The sequence below is a fragment of the Salvelinus alpinus genome, chromosome 19 (assembly GCF_045679555.1).
Source record: "Salvelinus alpinus chromosome 19, SLU_Salpinus.1, whole genome shotgun sequence".
NCBI classification, from domain to species: Eukaryota; Metazoa; Chordata; class Actinopteri; order Salmoniformes; family Salmonidae; genus Salvelinus; species Salvelinus alpinus.
The window spans coordinates 4,897,177-4,919,179 of NC_092104.1; the positions used below are offsets into that span (position 1 = coordinate 4,897,177).

At 42.1% G+C, this 22,003-nt stretch overlaps 1 protein-coding gene across 5 annotated transcripts in view; it reads left to right on the forward strand.

The window, feature by feature from the left end:
- The window catches only part of wdfy3 (WD repeat and FYVE domain containing 3), a 260,816-nt gene that overhangs the window by 46,331 nt on the left and 192,482 nt on the right, over positions 1 to 22,003 (forward strand). For all 5 annotated transcript variants that reach the window (XM_071352080.1, XM_071352078.1, XM_071352076.1 and 2 more), the window contains exon 4: positions 5,888 to 5,997. In XM_071352080.1, the coding sequence (XP_071208181.1) occupies positions 5,888 to 5,997 (110 nt within the window). The remainder of the gene's footprint in view (positions 1 to 5,887; positions 5,998 to 22,003) is intronic.

A 22,003-nucleotide genomic window follows, 5' to 3' on the forward strand; every position in this document is an offset into this window, starting at 1 on the left:
TCAAGAGCATTAGTGAGGTCGGGCACTGATGTTGGGCGATAAAGCCTGGCTCATAGTCAGCGTTCGAATTCATCCCACAGGTATTCGATGGGGTTGAGGTCAGGGCCCCTGTGCAGGCCAGTCAAGTTCTTCCACACTGATCTTGACAAACCATTTCTGTATGGACCTTGCTTTGTGCACGGGGGCTTGTTATTCTGAAACAGGAAAGAGCTTTCCCCAAACTGTTGCCACAAAGTTGGAAGCACAGAATTGTCTAGAATGTCATTGTATGCTGTAGCGTTAAGATTTCCCTTCACTGGAACTAAGTGGCCCGAACCATGAAAAACAGCCCCAGACCATTATTCCTCCTCCACCAAACTTTACAGTTGGCACTATGCATTGGGGCAGGTAGCGTTCTCCTGGCATCTGCCAAACCCAGATTTGTCTGTCGGACTGCCAGATGGTGAAGCGTGATTCATCACTCCAGAGAACGCGTTTCCACTGCTCCAGAGTCCAAAGGCGCGAGCCTTACACCTCTCAAGCCAACGCTTTGCATTGCGCATGGTGATCTTAGGCTTGTGTGCGGCTGCTCGGCCATGGAAACCCTTTTCATGAAGCTCCAATCTAACTTGGTAGTGAGTGTTGCAACCGAGGTCAGCACTCGTTAGTCCCATTCTATGAGCTTGTGTGGTCTACCACTTCACGGCTGAGCCGTTGTTGCTCCTAGACGTTTCCACTTCACAATAACAGCACTGACAGTTGACCGGGGCAGCTCTAGCAGGGCAGAAATTTGACTAACTGTCCTATGACGGTGCCATGTTGAAAGTCTGAGCTCTTCAGTTTAATTCTCTTCAATTTTATACACCTGTCAGCAAGGGGTGTGGCCAAAATAACTGAATCCACTCATTTAAAGAGGTGTCCATATACTTTTGAGCCATATAGTGTTGTTCCATCCTGGAGAGAACACTGTGACTGCCAAGGATATCTTTACATGACTCCAGGCTTCACACTCCGACCTTTGCACCACAAGACTTCCCCACATGGCTTTGTTACTGATCACGGACCGCATTTCATCACCTTGGAATTCATATACCGTCTGCTGTAATGCCACCAATATAGATGGAACGATTCAGGTCCTAGCTCGTGATCTCCATCAGCAACAGATTTGAATTCAGAATGGAAAGTGAATGTGTTTAAATACAACAAATGTCTAACACATCGAACACGAATCGCATTGATTCATTCCTCTAATCAAACCGAATCACACTGGATTCGTTTTAAACTAAAAAACATATCTCGTCCCTGTATCGGAAACCGTGGATCTAGCTAGATAACTGTACGTATCGAATCGTGTTTAAAGAGAAAGATGGACATTCGTAGTCATCACCGATTTATTACAATGTTATTATCTTCCAGAAATATAGGCTTGGTGAAAAGGGATTTTGATTAGGGTCAGTGATTCTGTATGAAAACAGAATGGGGAGTTGTTCGTTCATGATTCCCCTGTATGAAAACAGAATGGGGAGTTGTTCGTTCATGATTCCCCTGTATGAAAACAGAATGGGGAGTTGTTCGTTCATGATTCCCCTGTATGAAAACAGAATGGGGAGTTGTTCGTTCATGATTCCCCTGTATGAAAACAGAATGGGGAGTTGTTCGTTCATGATTCCCCTGTATGAAAACAGAATGGGGAGTTGTTCGTTCATGATTCCCCTGTATGAAAACAGAATGGGGAGCTGTTCGTTCATGATTCCCCTGTATGAAAACAGAATGGGGAGCTGTTCGTTCATGATTCCCCTGTATGAAAACAGAATGGGGAGCTGTTCGTTCATGATTCCCCTGTATGAAAACAGAATGGGGAGTTGTTCGTTCATGATTCCCCTGTATGAAAACAGAATGGGGAGCTGTTCATGATTCCCCTGTATGAAAACAGAATGGGGAGTTGTTCGTTCATGATTCCCCTGTATGAAAACAGAATGGGGAGTTGTTCGTTCATGATTCCCCTGTATGAAAACAGAATGGGGAGTTGTTCGTTCATGATTCCCCTGTATGAAAACAGAATGGGGAGTTGTTCGTTCATGATTCCCCTGTATGAAAACAGAATGGGGAGTTGTTCGTTCATGATTCCCCTGTATGAAAACAGAATGGGGAGTTGTTCGTTCATGATTCCCCTGTATGAAAACAGAATGGGGAGCTGTTCGTTCATGATTCCCCTGTATGAAAACAGAATGGGGAGCTGTTCGTTCATGATTCCCCTGTATGAAAACAGAATGGGGAGCTGTTCGTTCATGATTCCCCTGTATGAAAACAGAATGGGGAGTTGTTCGTTCATGATTCCCCTGTATGAAAACAGAATGGGGAGCTGTTCGTTCATGATTCCCCTGTATGAAAACAGAATGGGGAGTTGTTCGTTCATGATTCCCCTGTATGAAAACAGAATGGGGAGTTGTTCGTTCATGATTCCCCTGTATGAAAACAGAATGGGGAGTTGTTCGTTCATGATTCCCCTGTATGAAAAGTTGGCCCCAACCAAAAGCTTTCAAAACCTCCTGCTAGTGTTTCCTCTGCTGTCGTCAGGTCTCTCTCCAGGTCAGTGTGTGTTATCAGTCTTCCTTTGACTACCGACCAACGGCACGGCAGCTCTAAAAGGAGAACTAAAACAGCTAGATACACACACACACACACACACACACACACACACACACACACACACACATATACACGCACACACACACACACACACAGTTGAAGTCGGAAGTTTACATACACTTTAGCCAAATACATTTCAACTCAATTTTTCACAATTCCTGACATTTAGTCCGAGTAAAAATTCCCTGTGTTAGGTCAGTTAGGATCACCACTTTATTTTAAGAATGTGAAATGTCAGAATATTAGTAGGGAGAATGATTTATTTCAGCTTTTATTTCTTTCGTCACAATCCCAGTGGGTCAGAAGTTTACATACACTCAATTAGTATTTGGTAGCACTGCCTTTAAATTGCTTAACTTGGGTCGAACATTTCGGGTAGCCTTCCACAAGCTTCCCACAATAAGTTGGGTGAATGTTGGCCCATTCCTCCTGACAGAGCTGGTGTAACTGAGTCAGGTTTGTAGGCCTCCTTGCTCGCACATGCTTTTTCAGTTCTGCCCACAAATTTTCTATGGTATTGAGGTCAGGGCTTTGTGATGGCCACTCCAATACCTTGACTTTGTTGTCCTTATGCCATTTTGCCACAACTTTGGAAGTATGCTTGGGGTCATTGTCCATTTGGAAGACTCATTTGCGACCAAGCTTTAACTTCCTGACTGATGTCTTGAGATGTTGCTTGAATATATCCACATAATTTCCCCCCTCATGATGCCATCTATTTTGTGAAGTGCACCAGTCCTTCCTGCAGCAAAGCACCCCCACAACATGATGCTGCCACCCCGTGCTTCACGGTAGGGATGGTGTTCTTCGGCTTGCTAGCCTCCCCCTTTTTCCTCCAAACATAACGATGGTCATTATGGGCAAACAGTTCTAATTTTTTTGCATCAGACCAGAGTACATTTCTCCAAAAAGTACGATCTTTGTCCCCATGTGCAGTTGCAAACCGTAGTCTGGCTTTTTTATGCCGGTTTTGGAGCAGTGGCTTCTTCCTTGCTGAGCGGCCTTTCAGGTTATGTCGATATAGGACTCGTTTTTACTGTGGATATAGATACTTTTGTACCTGTTTCCTCCAGCATCTTCACAAGGTCCGTTGCTGCTGTTCTGGGATTGATTTGCACTTTTCGCACCAAAGTACGTTCATCTCTAGGAGACAGAATGCGTCTCCTTCCTGAGCGTTATGACGGCTGCGTGGTCCCACTGCGTTTATACTTGCGTACTATTGTTTGTACAGATGAACGTGGTACCTTCAGGCATTTGGAAATTGCTCCCAATGTTGATCCAGACTCGTGGAGGTCTACAATTTTTTTTCTGAGGTCTTGGCTGATTGATTTTAATTTTCCCATGATGTCAAGCAAAGAGGCACTGAGTTTGAAGGCAGGCTTAAAATGCATCCACAGGTACACCTCCAATTGACTCAAATGATGTCAATTAGCCTGTCAGAAGCTTCTAAAACCATGACATGATTTTCTGGAATTTTACAAGCTGTTTAAAGGCACAGTCAACTTAGTGTATGTAAACTTCTGACCCACTGGAATTGTGATACAGTGAATTATAAGTGAAATAATTTGTCTGTAAACAATTGTTGGAATAATGACTTGTGTCATGCACAAAGTAGATGTCCTAACCGACTTGCCAAAGCTATAGTTTGTTAACAAGAAATTTGTGGAGTGGTTGAAAAACAAGTTTTAATGACTCCAACCTAAGTGTATGTAAACTTCTGACTTCAACTGTATATATACACACACACACACACACACACACACACACACACACACACACACACACACACACACACACACACACACACACACACCGCCGAATGTAAGGAATTCTCGCTCGCGCTGACCAACGTGTGTGTGTGTGTGTGTGTGTGTGTGTGTGTGTGTGTGTGTGTGTGTGTGTGTGTGTGTGTGTGTGTGTGTGTGTGTGTGTGTGTGTGTGTGTGTGTGTGTGTGTGTGTGTGTGTGTGTGTGTGTTCTCTCCACAGAGGCAGCCAGTAGAGCCATAGTCCAGTTCCTATTGTAATATAACACATAGTCTATTATGATATTGTAATATAACACAGTCTACAATGATACTGTAATATACACATAGTCTAGTTCCTATTGTAATATAACACATAGTCTATTATGCTACTGTAATATAACACAGTCTATTATGATACTGTAATATAACAGTCTATTATGATACTGTAATATAACACAGTCTATTATGATACTGTAATATAACACAGTCTATTATGATACTGTAATATAACACAGTCTATTATGATATTGTAATATAACACAGTCTGTTATGATACTGTTCTGCCTGCGGCTATGGAACCCTGACCTGTTCACCGGACGTGCTACCTGTCCCAGACCTGCTGTTTTCAACTCTCTAGATACAGCAGGAGCAGTAGAGATACTCTCAATGATCGGCTATGAAAAGCCAACTGACATTTACTCCTGAGGTGCTGACTTGCTGCACCCTCGACAACTACTGTGATTATTATTATTTGACCCTGTTGGTCATTTATGAACATTTGAAAATCTTGGCCATGTTCTGTTATAATCTCCACCCGGCACAGCCAGAAGAGGACTGGCCACCCCTCATAGCCTGGTTCCTCTCTAGGTTTCTTCCTAGGTTTTGGCCTTTCTAGGGAGTTGTTCCTAGCCACCGTGCTTCTACACCTGCATTGCTTGCTGTTTGGGGTTTTAGGCTGGGTTTCTGTACAGTACTTTGAGATACCAGTTGATGTCAGGGCTATATAAATACATTTGATTTGATAATATAACACACAGTCTGTTATGATACTGATACTATGCTGTGTTTGTGTGTGTGTGTGTGTGTGTGTGTGTGTGTGTGTGTGTGTGTGTGTGTGTGTGTGTGTGTGTGTGTGTGTGTGTGTGTGTGTGTGTGTGTGTGTGTGTGTGTGTGTGTGTGTGTGTGTGTGTTCTCTCCACAGAGGCAGCCAGTAGAGCCATAGTCCAGTTTCTATTGTAATATAAAACAGTCTATTATGATACTGATTCCATGCTGTGTGTGTGTGTGTGTGTTCTCTCCACAGAGGCAGCCAGTAGAGCCATAGTCCAGTTTCTATTGTAATATAAAACAGTCTATTATGATACTGATTCCATGCTGTGTGTGTGTGTGTGTGTGTGTGTTCTCTCCACAGAGGCAGCCAGTAGAGCCATAGTCCAGTTTCTATTGTAATATAAAACAGTCTATTATGATACTGATTCCATGCTGTGTGTGCGTGTGTGTGTTCTCTCCACAGAGGCAGCCAGTAGAGCCATAGTCCAGTTCCTGGAGGTGAACCAGAGTGAAGAGGCGTCACGTGGCTGGATGCTACTGACCACCATCAACCTGCTAGCATCCTCTGGACAGGTGGGTGGTACGGGACAGGTGGGTGGTACGGGACAGGTGGGTGGTACGGGACAGGTGGGTGGTACTGAACTGAGCCTGTTTCTGTGTGTATCACCTAGGCTTGGGCGGTATACCGACAGTATGATTTTCAATACGGGAGGGGGGGGGGGGGGTTCAGGGCTCCAGCTATGCATTTGGTTTTGCTAACATGCTAGCTAGGTGTGCTAGCTTGCAAAATCAAGTTTCTTGGTTACAGCAGAGACCATCCATCCCTTCCTGGATCAAGATCGCTGCTGTCTAAATTGTGTTGTGCGTAATTTAAATTTAAAAAAGTTAATAATTACATTTGGAAAGAAATTGCGTTCCTAATATCATATACCCTGGTATGGTACAGGAACACTAGGAACATCTGGATACCAACCAACCTTATTATCACCCAGTGTGCAATGCAAATGTGTATTGCAAATAATAATACATTTAATTTGTATAGCGCTTTTCATCATAGAGTTAATACATAAAATCTGTGTAAAAAAATAAATAATCGGCATCCATTTTGAATCAAGGCAGGTAAAATAGCAATAGTGGGCTAGGTGCTAAATCCATTAGGACTATAAGAAGAAAGACCGTCTGTAGAAGTGGATTTTAAGGCCAATTTGTCAAGTGATAGATTGTGATAGATTGCCTCACAGATGGTCAGGGAGAGATTTCCATAGGGGAGGGGCGAGGGAGCAGAAGGCTCGGTCCCCCATAGTTCGGAGACGTGGCTGGAGCGGGGAGAGTGCGAGGTGTCTCGCTGGTTGAGATGAGATCGCTGATGTAGGTGGGCCTCAATCCATTCAAGGCTTTAAATACAAAACAGTTGGATTTTTGAAGTCAATCCTGTAGTTGACCGCTAGCCAGTTTGGGCAGGATCGGGGTGATGTGGTCGGACTTCTTGGTCCTGGTCAGGACCCTGGCAGCACTGTTCTGGATTAGTTGGAGCCTCTGTAGTGATTAGTCTGGGAGGCCCCCATGCAGCGCGTTTTCGATCCGAGATAAGATGGAAGGCATGGATAAGTTTCTCTGCATCTGGCTGGGAGAGGGACGGTATGACCAAGATACACTACATGACCAAAAGTATGTGGACACCTGCTTGTCTAACATCTCATTACAAAATCAATGGGTATTAATATGGAGTTGGTCCCCCCCTTTGCTGCTATAACAGCCTCTACTCTTCTGGGAAGGCTTTCCACTAGATGTTGTAACATTGCTGCGGGGACTTTTGACAGGTCGGCCACTGATGTTGTTGGACAATTAGGCCTGGCTCGCATTCGGCTTTCCAATTCATCGCAAAGGTGTTTGAAGGGGTTGAGGTGAGTGCTCTGTGCAGGCCAGTCAAGTTATTCCAAACCGATCTTGACAAACCATTTCTGTATGCTTTGTGCACGGGGGGCGTTGTCACGCTGAAACAGGAAAGGGCCTTCCCCAAACTGTTACCACAAAGTTGGAAGCACAGAATCGTCTAGAATGTCGCTGTATGCTGTAGTGTTAAGATTTCCCTTCACTGGAACTAAGGGGCCTGAACCATGAAAAACAGGCCCAGACCATTATTCCTCCTCCACCAAACTTTACAGTTAGCACTATGCATTGAGGCAGGTAGCATTCTCTTGGCATCCGCCAAACCCAGACTCGTCTGTCGGACTGCCAGATGGTGAAGCGTGATTCATAACTCCAGACAACGCGTTTCCACTGCTCCAGAGTCCAATGGTGGCGAGCTTTACACCACTCCAGCCGACGCTTTGCATTGCGCATGGTGATCTTAGGCTTGTGTGCGGCTGCTCGGCCATGGAAACCCATTTCATGAAGCTTTTGATGACCAGTTATTGTGCTGACGTTGCTTCCAGAGGCAGTTTGGAACTCAGTAGTGAGTGTTGCAACCGAGGACAGACAATTTTTTACACGCTTCAGCGTGGTCGTGTTCTGTGAGCTTGTGTGGCCTACCAGTTCACGGCTGAGCCGTTGTTTCTCCTAGACGTTTCCACTTCACGAAAACAGCACTTACATTTGACCTGTCAGCTCAAGCAGGGCAGAAATTTGACGAACTGACTTGTTGGAAAGGTGGCATCCTATAACGGTGTCACATTGAACATTACAGAACTCTTCAGTAAGACCATTCTACTGCCAATGTTTGTCTATGGGGATTGCATGGCTGTGTGATCAATTTTATACACCTGTCAACAAGGGGTGTGGCTAAATCCACATATTTGAAGGGGTGTCCACATACTTTTGTGTGTATATATATATATATAGTGTATTTGTTTTATGTGAACAGAGAAGGATCAAACTTGACTCCTAGGTTGGAGATGACAGTGGACAGAGGATTGACTGTCCGTTGATTGTAGGGCAGATGTTTCCTCCACTGGTGACCTGCTTGGGTGTCCCAATAAGCAACTCCTCAGTCTTACTACTGTTCAACTGGAGGGAAGTTCTCTTTCATCCATGGGCTGATGTTACTCTAGGCAGCTGCTGAGTTTTGCTAGGGCAGAGATGGTGTACGGTTTGGTCTTAATGTAAACCTGGGGAATTGTGAGGTGTGGCGATGGAAGTTGATGTTCGAGTGTCTGAGAAGGGAGCATGTCGGTTTAAAAACAGTGTAGGCCCCAGCACTGACCCCTGTGGGACTGCAGTGTCCTCCGATCTGGACTCTCCAATAGTGATGTATTGCCTCTTATTGGAGAGATCGGAGGAGAACCTGTTCCAGACACAGTAACCCAGCTAACACATTGGGTTCCTTTGAAGTTGTGGGAACGTATGTTTTTGGTTTCACATTGGTTGTGGGAACGTATGTTTTTGGTTTCACATTGGTTGTGGGAACGTATGTTTTTGGTTTCACATTGGTTGTGGGAACGAATCCATACGTTTCCTGACCGATAAAACAAACAAACAAAAATTACATTGCAGGGAGGTTCTGACAACGTTTTACGCAGATAATAGGTTATTTGTAGTGATTGGAAGTTAGGCTGATTTGGATGAGTTGGGCTGAGTTGGATCTTTTCGAGTCGTTAAGGGTTCCCTAAGAGGTTATTAAGTCAAAAAACGAATCTTTCGACTCATTTGAGTTAGTAATGCCCAGAGCAGGAACCCCTACCGGCAAACGATGAACTGAAAACTCGAAAGAGTCATGATTCTACGAGCCTTTTAGTTCATATGTCGTTCACCATAGAAGGGTTATTGGAGCTATCATTTGTGACTGTGAGACTTGTTAACATGTGCTTTAAACAATGTACTTTTTGTCGATGTGAAGGCATATACGTCTTAATACATTTGAAACGAGGTCTAGTTGTGGCCACAACCGGACTAGATTGTGAACGACTCTTGGCGTAATGCTTGTCTGCCATGAGGGCGGTAAAGTAGCCTGGCGACTCTTCCTCTGCTCTGTCGTTCGCTACATACTTTCCATTGTGGAGTAAAAAAACGTCCATGGCGTAGCGTTTGGCCGGAGGAAGTAGTCTGGGTAGCCAGGCAAGGTGATAAAGCACAGTCATTTGTAAACTGCAGACCCGAAACAATTTGTTCTCGAGTTTGAGTTTGTTGAGCAGAAGCTGTGTATGTATGTTTTGGTTCTACAAAGCTGTGTCCATCATAACATTCAATAATCAATTAATAGCAGTCATTCTTGCACCATGCGATCAATTATTGGTTCTAAACATGTATTTTTCTTGTCTATGCTCATGATCTACTTCCTTGCGCGTAATATGACAGACAGTTGGTAGTCGGAGCACGTCTCTGGAGCCGCTGAGCTGGAGGAGCGTGTATTGATCCTGCTGTAGGACTCATTGCTGCCAGCACTAGCAAGTCAAACGAACAACTAAAATGAACGAGTCACTCAGAAAAACAAATCATGACTCTCGAATCAATAAAAAGAGAACTGCACATCACTCGTTATTTTGGAGCTTTGAAAAAAAAATGTACTTCCTTAACTTTCACTGACTTTTAATAACACTGTGTTCTTATTTTGGGTTAACTGTATTAAACAACCACATAGGACACTTGGAAATGATTTTCCTTAGGCATTAATCATGCAAACATATTTATTTATTTGTCACACGGCATCTGTGAGATTGGAACATATCTCCTGTTGTCTTTCAGTGGAATTCGTCCGCTGTGCCACCATGATGGAGCTAGCACGACATGTTGTTTTTTACGCATTCAAAGCTGTTCATTTTAGTCTATTTAATCAGTCCCCATTTCAAAGGAAAACAAGTACTCATTAAGATCAGGTGTGACCAATTAGTGGGCGTGGCCAACCCACCGGAACACACTTAACAAGATGGAGGATATGAGAATGGAATGTATATGTTTAAAGAACTTTTAGTCACGTTCAGAGAACGTTCTTAGAATGTTTTCTTGTGTTTTTATTTTTTTATTTTTTATGGAACGTTTTCTTAACGTCTTCGGAACCCATTTGAGAACATGACTTTAAATATAACCATGAGGAAACCTGTAGAAAACGTTACGCTGAAGTCCTGATATTCCCACAGATGAACATTTTGTTTCTTAATGTTCTTTGAACTATTTGGAGAAGGTTTCTAGAACATTACCAACATTGAAATGAAATGTTATAACTTTTCTGGAAAGTTCTGTTAAAGCAGAACTCACCAACCTTTCCTGGAAAGTTCTGTTAAAGCAGAGGTCACCAACCTTTTATAAAAAGTTCTGTTAAAGCAGAGGTCACCAACCTTTCCTGGAAAGTTCTGTTAAAGCAGAGGTCACCAACCTTTCCTGGAAAGTTTTGTTAAAGCAGAGGTCACCAACCTTTCCTGGAAAGTTTTGTTAAAGCAGAACTCACCAACCTTTCCTGGAAAGTTTTGTTAAAGCAGAACTCACCAACCTTTCCTGGAAAGTTTTGTTAAAGCAGAACTCACCAACCTTTCCTGGAAAGTTTTGTTAAAGCAGAACTCACCAACCTTTCCTGGAAAGTTTTGTTAAAGCAGAGGTCACCAACCTTTCCTGGAAAGTTTTGTTAAAGCAGAGGTCACCAACCTTTCCTGGAAAGTTCTGTTAAAGCAGAGGTCACCAACCTTTCCTGGAAAGTTCTGTTAAAGCAGAGGTCACCAACCTTTCCTGGAAAGTTCTGTTAAAGCAGAGGTCACCAACCTTTCCTGGAAAGTTCTGTTAAAGCAGAGGTCACCAACCTTTCCTGAGTCAAAATGCAAGCAGAGAACTACCGCTCAGATGTTTTTTAAAGATTACATAAAAAACATTGGCCTATGCAACATTAACCAATTAAAAACAGTTCTAGGGCCTCTCGAGTGGCGCAGTGGTCTAAGGTACTGCATCTCAGTGTTAGCTGTGCCACTAGAGATCCTGGTTCGAGCCCAGGCTCTGTCTCAGTGGTCTAAGGTACTGCATCTCAGTGATAGCTGTGCCACTAGAGATCCTGGTTCGAGTCCAGGCTCTGTCGCAGCCGGACAAACAGCTTGGAAAATTCCAGAAAATGGATTTAGAAGCAGCTTGGACAAACAGCTTGGAAAATTCCAGAAAATGGATTTAGAAGCTTTTGATAGGCTAATTTACATCATTTGATGTATTGCAAGACCTACCTTCAAACTCAGTGGCTCTTTGCTTGCCATCATGGGAAAATCAAAAGAAAACAGCCCAAAAAATTGTTGACCTCCACAAGTCTGGTTCATCCTTGGGAGCAATTTCCAAACGCCTGAAGGTACCACGTTCATCTGTACAAACAATAGTACGCAAGTATCAACACAATGGGACCACACAGCCATCATACCGCTCAAGAAGGAGATGCGTTCTGTCTCCTAGAGATGAACGTACTTTGGTGCGAAAAGTGCAAATCAATCCCAGAACAACAGCAAAGGACCTTGTTAAGATGCTGGAGGAAACGGGTACAAAAGTATCTATATATATATATATCCACAGTAAAACGAGTCCTATATCGACATAAGCTGAAAGGCCGCTCAGCAAGGAAGAAGCCACTGCTCCAAAACCGCCATAAAAAAGCCAGACTACGGTTTGCAACTGCACATGGGGACAAAGATCGTACTTTTTGGAGAAATGTCCTCTGGTCTGATGAAACAAAAATAGAACTGTTTGCCCATAATGACCATTGTTATGTTTGGAGGAAAAAGGGGAACGCTTGCAAGCCGAAGAACACCATCCCAACCATGAAGCACGGGGGCGGCAGCATCATGTTGTGGGGGTGCTTTGCTACAGGAGGGACTGGTGCACTTCACAAAATAGATGGCATCATGAGGGAGGAAGATTATGTGGATATATTGAAGCATCATCTCCAGACATCAGTCAGGAAGTTAAAGCTTGGTCGCAAATGGGTCTTCCAAATGGACAATGACCCCAAACATACTTCCAAAGTTGTAGCAAAATGGCTTAAGGACAACAAAGTCAAGGTATTGGAGTGGCCATCACAAAGCCCTGACCTCAATCCTATAGAAATTTGTGGGCAGAACTGAAAAAATAACTGAAAAGGCGTGTGCGAGCAAGGAGGCCTACAAACCTGACTCAGTTACACCAGCTCTGTCAGGAGGAATGGGCCAACATTCACCCAACTTATGGTGGGAAGCTTGTGGAAGGCTACCCAAAACGTTTGACCCAAGTTAAGCAATTTAAAGGCAATGCTACCAAATACTAATTGAGTGTATGTAAACTTCTGACCCACTGGGAATGTGATGAAAGAAATAAAAGCTGAAATAAATCGTTCTCTCTACTATTTTTCTGACATTTCACATTCTTAAAATGAAGTGGTGATCCTAACTGACCTAAGTTGTGTTGCTTCACATCCCCGTTGTTCCAGGTGTATGTTTTTAAAATGTTTTTTTAAATCTGATTATACTACTTGTATCAGTTACTTGATGTGGAATAGAGTTCCATGTAGTCATGGCTCTATGTAGTACTGTGCACCTCCCATAGTCTGTTCTGGACTTGGGGACTGTGAAGAGACTCCCTGGTAGCATGTCTTGTGGGGTATGGATGGGTGTCTGAGCTGTGTGCTAGTCGTTTAAACAGACAGCTCGGTGCATTCAACATCTCAATTCCTCTCATAAATACAAGTAGTGATGAAGTAAATCTTTCCTCCATTTTGAGCCAGGAGAGATTGACATGCAAATTATTAATGTTAGCTCTCTGTGTACATCCAAGGGCCATCTGTGCTGCTCTGTTCTGAGCCAATTGCAATTTTCCAAAGTCCCTCTTTGTGACACCTGACCACACAACTGAACAGTATTCCAGGTGTGATAAAACTAGACTAGGGCCTGTAGGACCTGCCTTGTTGATAGTGCTGTTCAGAAGGCAGAGCATCGCTTTATTATAGACAGACTTCTCTCCATCTTAGCTACTGTTGTATCAATATATTTTGAGCATGACAGTTTACAATCCAGGGTTACTCCAAGCAGTTTAGTCACCTCAACTTGCTCAATTTCCACATATTTAGTTGAGATTTAGGGTTTAGTAAGTGTTTTGTTCCAAATACGATGCTTTTAGTCCTAAATATTTAAACAACTATCTTATTCCTTGCCACCCACTCTGAAACGAACTGCAGCTCTTTGTTGAGTGTTGCAGTTGCTGTAGTAGCTGACGTGTATAGTGTTGAGTCATCCACATACATCGACACACTGGCTTTACTAAAAGCCAATGGGATGTCGTTAGTAAAGATTGAAAAAAGTAAGGGGGCCTAGACAGCAACCCTGGGGAATTCCTAATTCTAACTGGATTATATTTGAGAGGCTTCCATTAAACAACACCCCTGTGTTCTGTAACTCTTTATCCACAATATAGCAGGGGGTGTAAAGCCATAACACATACATACATTTTGCCAGCAGCAGACTATGTTTGATAATGTCAAAAGCCGCACTGAAGTCTAACAAAACAGCCCCCACAATTTTTTGCTCATCGATTTCTCTTTAGCTTCCCTCCAGGCCTGAGGGCACACACTTTCTAGTAGGCTTAAATTGAAGATGTGGCAAATAGGAATGGCAATATCATACATTATTATCCTCAGTAATTTTCTATCCAGATTGTCAGACCCCGGTGGCTTGTCATTGTTGATAGACAACAATCATTTTTTTCACCTCTCCCACACTCACTTTACGTAATTCAAAATTACAATTCTTGTCTTTCCTAATTTGGTCAGATATACTTGGATGTGTGGTGTCAGCGTTTGTTGCTGGCATGTCATGCCTAAGTTTGCTAATCAAATCAAATGGTATTGGTTAGCAGATGTTAATGCGATTGTAGCGAAATGCTTGTGCTTCTAGTTCCGACAGTGCAGTAATATCTAACAAGTAATCTAACATTTTCCCCCAACAACTACCGAATACACACAAATCTAAAGGGATGGAATAAGAATATGTACATTTAAATATATGGATGAGTGATGGCCGAGCGGCATAGGCGAGATACAGTAGATAGTATAGAATACAGTATATACATCTGAGATGAGTAATGTAAGATATGTTAACATTATTATAGTGGCGTTATTAAAGTGGCTAATGATTTGAGTCTGGCCAATTAAATAATCATTAAAGTTGTTGGTAATATCAGTTGGTTTTGTAATGAATGAGCCATCTGATTCAATGAATGATGGAGCTGAGTGAGCTTTTTTTTACCAAAATGTATTTTAAGGTGCTCCAAAGCTTTTTACTATCATTCTTTATGCCATTTATCTTTGTTTCATAGTGTAGTTTCATCTCTTAAAAAAAAAAAACTGTTTAGTCACATGATTTCTCAATTTGCAGTACGTTTTCCAATCGGTTGTGCAGCCAGACTTATTTGCCATTCCTTTTGCCTCATCCCTCTCAACCATACCATTTTTTAAATTCCTCATCAATTCATGGGGATTTAATCGTTTTTACAGTCATTTTCTTAATGGGTGTGTGCTTATTAGTGACTGGATTAAGCATTTTCATAAATGTGTCAAGTGTAGCATCTGTTTGTTCCTCATTACACACCACAGACCAACAGATATTCTTTACAGCAACAACATAGGAATCACTACAAAACGTATTGTATGACCTCTTATACACTATATTAGGCCCAGCTTTTGGAACTTTGGTTTTCCTAGATATGGCTCCTATATTGTGATCACTGCATCCTATGGATTTGGAGCATTAGTAAAGATGTGATCAATACATGTGGATGATTTCATTCCTGTGCTGTTTGTAACTACCCTGGTAGGTTGATTGATAATCTGAACCAGGTTGCAGGCACTGGTTACAGTTTGAAGCTTTTTCTTGAGTGGGCAGCCTGATGAAAGCCGGTCGATATTTAAATCACCCAGAAAACATACCTCTCTGTTGATATCACATACATTATCATGCATTTCACACATGTTATCGAGATACTGACTGTTAGCACTTGGTGGTCTATAGCGGCTTCCCACCAGAATGGGCTTTAGGTGAGGCAGATGAACCTGTAGCCATATTATTTCAACAGTATTTAACATGAGATCGTCTCTAATCTTTACAGGAATGTGGTTCTGAATATAAACAGCAACACCTCCACCACTGGCATTTATGTATTGTCTGTAAATGTTATAACCTTGTTGCTACTATGATATAATCAAATATATTGTCTAAGTGAGTTTCAGAGATTGTCAGAATATGAATGTCATCTGTTACTAGCAAGTTTTTAATTTCATTAAACTTGTTTCTTAAACTACATATGTAAACGTGGGCAATTTTGAGCACTTTTCTGTGATGCTTGCTTGTTTTCATTGCTTTTACTGGGAAGCTTAGCAGAAGTACATGTTCTCAAATGCTTTATGTTAGTGGACTTCCTACTAGGGCACACAGCATCAGTGCTAACATCATAAAACTGGTTCAGTATGCACATGATTGCTGCATACAATAGCTGTAGGATCAGCAGAGGTATTCAGGGCAGTTAGAGGGACATAAATTAGGTGACTTACATTGTGTCTTCCGACGCCCCTGGGATAATGTACATTTGCTAAAGCATTATGACAACTCAGCGACACAATAGTAGGGCTCAACTGAGCTGGGCTTGGGTCATTGATAAGTCATTGTCTCAAACGCAGCCTTATAGTGCTGTGAAAAGGATCCAGGATCCCATAGGATTTGGGTGGATCCCATCCTCCTTATGAAACCTGTTTTCAAAAGGTATCGAAATAGTCAACAAAAGTTACACCCATTGAGCTGCAGTAATAATCACATAGCCAGTTGTGAAGAGAAATAATCTGGCTAAAGTGTTCAATGCCACGATTCAGAGAAGGTCACAGGGCCAGATATGATCAGAGAAGGTCACAGGGCCAGATATGATCAGAGAAGGTCACAGGGCCAGATATGATGGGTATTTTATTAGTGTCTATCTAGCAGAGAGTCAATCAGCTCTTTGAAATCCAGTTTCAACTGTTCAGAGCTGCCCTTCATTATGTCATTAGAACCCAACTGGACTATGATAGAATCAGTGTCCATGTCCTGGTGTAGTACATTCAGGAACAGCTTAGTAATGTCATTAAAACCCACATGTCCTGGTGTAGTACATTCAGGAGCAGCTTAGTAATGTCATTAAAACCCACATGTCCTGGTGTAGTACATTCAGGAGCAGCTTAGTAATGTCATTTACTCAAGCTCTGGGATAGAACATTGTTTTTGCACCAGGAACAGTCACATTTCTTACCATGGAGCACACTTCTCCATGCGTGTCAGTGGCCATTTGAAGGTGAGCATTTGCCCAGTTAAATTGGTTACGACTACGAACTGCGGTGATGACCCTGGTGAGGATGACGAGCACGCTGATGGTCTTCCTCAGACGGTTGCTGACCGTTTGTGCATAAATTCTTCGATTGTGCAAACCCACAGTTTCATCAGCTGTCCGGGTGGCTGGTCTCAGATGATGCAGCAGGTGAGAGAAGCCGGATGTGGAGGTTCTGGGCTGGTGCGGGTACACCTGGTCTGGGTTTTAAGGCCGGTTGGACATTCTGCCAAATTCTTTAAAACGATGTTGGAGGTGGCTTATGGTAGAGAAATTAACATTAAAGTGTGTGAAAACTGCTCTGGTGGACATTCCTGCAGTCAGCATGCCAATTGCACGCTCTGTGGTATTGTGTTGTGTCAAAACTGCACTTTTAGTGTCCACATTTTGTCCCCAGCACTTGGTGCACCTGTGTAATGATCATGCTGTTTAGTCAGCTTCTTTATATGCCACAACTGTCAGGTGGATGAATTATCTTGGCAAAGGAGAAATGCTCACTAACAGGGATGTAAACAAATTTGTGCACAACATTTGAGAGAAATAAGCTTTTTGTGGGTATGGAGCATTTAAGGGGATATTTTTATTTCAGCTCATGAAACATGGGACCAGCACTTACATGTTGCGTTTATATTTTTGTTCAGTGTATATATATATATACAGTTGAAGTCAGAAGTATATATAATTGAAGTCGGACGTTTACATACACTTAGGTTGGAGTCATTAAAACTCGTTTTTCAACCACTCCACAAATTTCTTGTTAACAAACTATAGTTTTGGCAAGTCGGTTAGGACATCTACTTTGTGCATGACACAAGTAATTTTTCCAACAATTGTTTACAGACAGATTATTTCACTTATAATTCACTGTATCAGAATTCCAGTGGCTCAGACGAGGTCGACCGATATATGATTTTTCAACGCTGATACCGATACCGATTTATTGGAGGACCAAAAAAAGCCGAGACGGATTAATCGGCCAATTTTTATATATATATATTTGTAATAATGACAATTACAACAATACTGAATGAACAATGAACACTTCTATTTTATCTTAATATAATACATCAATAAAATCTATTTTGTCTCAAATAAATAATGAAACATGTTCAATTTGGTTTAAATAATGCAAAAACAAAGTGTTGGAGAAGAAAGTAAAAGTGCAATATGTGCCATGTAAAAAAGCTAACGTTTTAGTTCCTTGCTCAGAACATGAGAACATATGAAAGCTGGTGGTTCCTTTTAACATGAGTCTTCAATATTCCAAGGTAAGAGGTTTAAGGTTGTAGTTATTATAGGAATTCTTAGACTATTTCTCTCTATACCATTTGTATTTCATATATACCTTTGACTATTGGATGTTCTAATAGGTACTTTAGTATTGCCAGCCTAATCTCAGGAGTTGATAGGCTTGAAGGCATAAACAGCGCAATGCTTGAAGCATTACGAAGAGCTGCTGGCAAACGCAGTAAAGTGCTTTTTGAATGAATGCTTACGCGCCTGCTGCTGCCTACCACCGCTCAGTCAGACTGCTCTATCAAATATCAAATCATAGACTTAATTATAATATAATAACACACAGAAATACAAGCCTGATGTCATTAATATGGTCAAATCCGGAAACTATCATTTCGAAAACAAGACGTTTATTCTTTCAGTGAAATACGTAACTGTTCCGTATTTTATCTAACGGGTGGCATCCATAAGTCAAAATATTGCTGTTACATTGTACAACCTTCAATGTTATGTCATAATTTTTTTTGGGCTTTTTTGCCCCACTGTATATATATACAGTATATATAAAGCATGTGATGGTCAGTCTGAGGGGAGGGAGGGAGCAGCAGTGAGGCTGCCTCTCACCCAACTCCCTGGCCTTGCACCTCTCTCTCCCTCCGCTGAGACACGGTCTTCCAACTGATAGCGAAACTGAAGTTGCACTACATTATTTCATGTGACCAGAGAAAGTGAAATATCCCCTCTATTAATGACGAAAGCCGCTAATAATAACAAGGCAAGCTTTTCGGAAACGCTTTGCTTTACTCTTTGCAGTTGTAGTTGTAGCGGTGAGTGGAAGTAGGCAGAAAGTGCTGAATAACAACTTAATGACCTTTTAATCATAAAAAAGAGCAGCTCTTTGCTGTATTTGTTGAGTCTCTGTCTAGTCATGGTTTTAAAAGTTTTGAAATCTCACAGTATAGACTTTGCATTTGAGGCTTTTTTTTTTTACGGTCGGTAGCTCCAGGAAACTGCAGACACGGTGATCTGAGCTATCTGATTGGCCAGCGGCAGGTCTATAGGTGCACTTGATTTGCTCTCTGGGAATGCCGGGTATGCAGAATTCTACCTTCAGACACATGAAATGGTTCAAAATGGGAAAACTTTGCCTTTTTGTATTTTATTTCACCTTTATTTAACCAGGTAGGCCAGTTGAGAACAAGTTCTCATTTACAACTGCGACCTGGCCAAGATAAAGCAAAGCAGTGCGACAAAAAAACAACACAGAGTTACATGTGGGATAAACAAACGTACAGTCAATAACACAATAGAAAAATCTGTAGACAGTGTGTGCAAATGGAGTAAGAGGGCAAGACAATAAATAGGCCAATAGTAGCGAAGTAATTACAATTTAGCAAATTAACACTGGAGTGATAGATCTGCAGATGAGGATGTGCAAGTAGAAATAGTGGTGTGCAAAAAAGTAAATTAAAAACAATATGGGGATGAGGTAGTTGGGTGGGCTATTTACAGATGGGCTATGTACAGCTGCAAGCCTTGGAGGTCGACCAGTCGATCCCAATTAAGTAATGAAATAACAACAAAATACCTTTTTGTTTTTGGGGTCAAATTCCTTAAATGGGCTGAGAATGGTTCCAAAGCCAAGCAACTATTCTGTAAGGGTAGGGGGGTAAGGGGGTAACTATCCTGCAACATTCCCAGAACGTTGTGGAAAGGTTGTTCAATATTACAAATGCGTTGATTTGTCAAGCAGCATCTGGCCATAGCGGAACCATAGGGGAGGAAGGATGTCACTTAAGAACTGCGTCCCGAATAGACCAGAACCCTATGGCACCCTATTCCCTATGTAGTGCACTACTTTTGACCAGGGCCCTATGGCACCCTATTCCCTATTGCAGTGCCCTACTTTTGACCAGGATCCATAGGGAATAGGGTGCCTTTTGGAACGATGTCATGCACTTGTTTTTTTATCTCCCTCAATCATCACATCACTTTAAACTGTAAGGACATTCTTTAACACTTCCTTTCAACTGGTCTGAGAGTCTTCAGAGAGGAGGCTTCTTCCCTTCCTTCTTCTTCTTCTCTTGCTTCACTGGAGATCAGAAATGTTCTTTTGTCGGGTTGGAGACTTGGAGCCTTTAGTTTCCTTTTTAAGAGGCCCGTCTCCTTCTCTCCTCCTCAGCTTGTCTCTGCTCTCTCCTCTCTCTTTTTCTAGCTGTCTCTCAATTCAATTCACAGGGCTTTATTGGCATGGGAACATATGTTTACATTGCCAATTCAAGTGAAATAGACAAACAAAAGTGAAATAAACAATTTTTAAATGAACAGTAAACATTACACTCACAAGAGTTCCAAAGGAATAAAGACATTTTAAAATGTCATATTATGTATATAAACAGTGTTGTAACGATGTGCAAATAGTTAAAGTACCAAAGGGAAAATAAATAAACATAAATATGGGTTGTATTTACAATGGTGTTTGTTCTTCACTGGTTGCCCTTTTTCTTGTGGCAACAGGTCACAAATATTGCTGCTGTGATGGCACACTGTGGTATTTCACCCAATAGATATGTGAGTTTATCAAAATTTGATTTTTTTTTGGGGGGGGGGGAATTCTTAGTGGGTCTGTGTAATCTGAGGGAAATAGGGGTTTCTAATATGGTCATACATTTGGCTGGTAGTTCTTTTGTTAGTTCTTTCCAATGTGTCAATTAATTACCTTTTTGTTTTCTCATGATTTGCTTGGGTCTAATTGTGTTGCTGTCCCTGGGGCTCTGTGGGGTCTGTTTGTGTTTGTGAACAGAGCCTCAGGACTTTGTTATGGAAGGTTTGGGAATCACTTCCTTTTAGGAGGTTGTAGAATTTAACGGCTATTTTCTGGATTTTGATCATTAGTGGGTATCGAGCTAATTCTGCTCTGCATGCATCATTTGGTGTTTTACGTTGTACACAGAGGATATATTTACTGAATTCTGAATGCAGTGTCTCAATTTGGTGTTTGTCCCATTTTCTGAATTCTTGGTTGGTAAGCGAAACCCCAGGCCTCACAACCATAAAGGGCAATGGGTTCTATAACTGATTCAAGTATTTTTTGCCAGATCCTAATTGGTATGTCGAATTTTATGTTCATTTTTGATGGAGTGCAAGGCCCTTCTTGTCTCTCAGATCGTTCACTGCTTTGTGGAAGTTACCTGTGGCACTGATGTTTAGGTCCCACAGCAGGGATATTAAACATTAGCCTGTAGCACGTCACACAGCAGGGATATTAAACATTAGCCTGTAGCACGTCACACAGCAGGGATATTAAACAGTAACACGTCACACAGCAGGGATATTAAACAGTAACACGTCACACAGCAGGGATATTAAACAGTAGCCTGTAACACGTCACACAGCAGGGATATTAAACAGTAACACGTCCACACAGCAGGGATATTAAACAGTAGCCTGTAACACGTCCCACAGCAGGGATATTAAACATTAGCCTGTAGCACGTCACACAGCAGGGATATTAAACATTAGCCTGTAGCACGTCACACAGCAGGGATATTAAACAGTAACACGTCCACACAGCAGGGATATTAAACAGTAACACGTCACACAGCAGGGATATTAAACAGTAACACGTCACACAGCAGGGATATTAAACAGTAACACGTCCCACAGCAGGGATATTAAACATTAGCCTGTAGCACGTCACACAGCAGGGATATTAAACATTAGCCTGTAGCACGTCACACAGCAGGGATATTAAACAGTAGCCTGTCACACAGCAGGGATATTAAACAGTAGCCTGTAACACGTCACACAGCAGGGATATTAAACAGTAGCCTGTAACACGTCACACAGCAGGGATATTAAACAGTAGCCTGTCACACAGCAGGGATATTAAACAGTAGCCTGTAACACGTCACACAGCAGGGATATTAAACAGTAGCCTGTAACACGTCACACAGCAGGGATATTAAACATTAGCCTGTAGCACGTCACACAGCAGGGGTATTAAACAGTAACACGTCACACAGCAGGGATATTAAACAGTAGCCTGTAACACGTCACACAGCAGGGA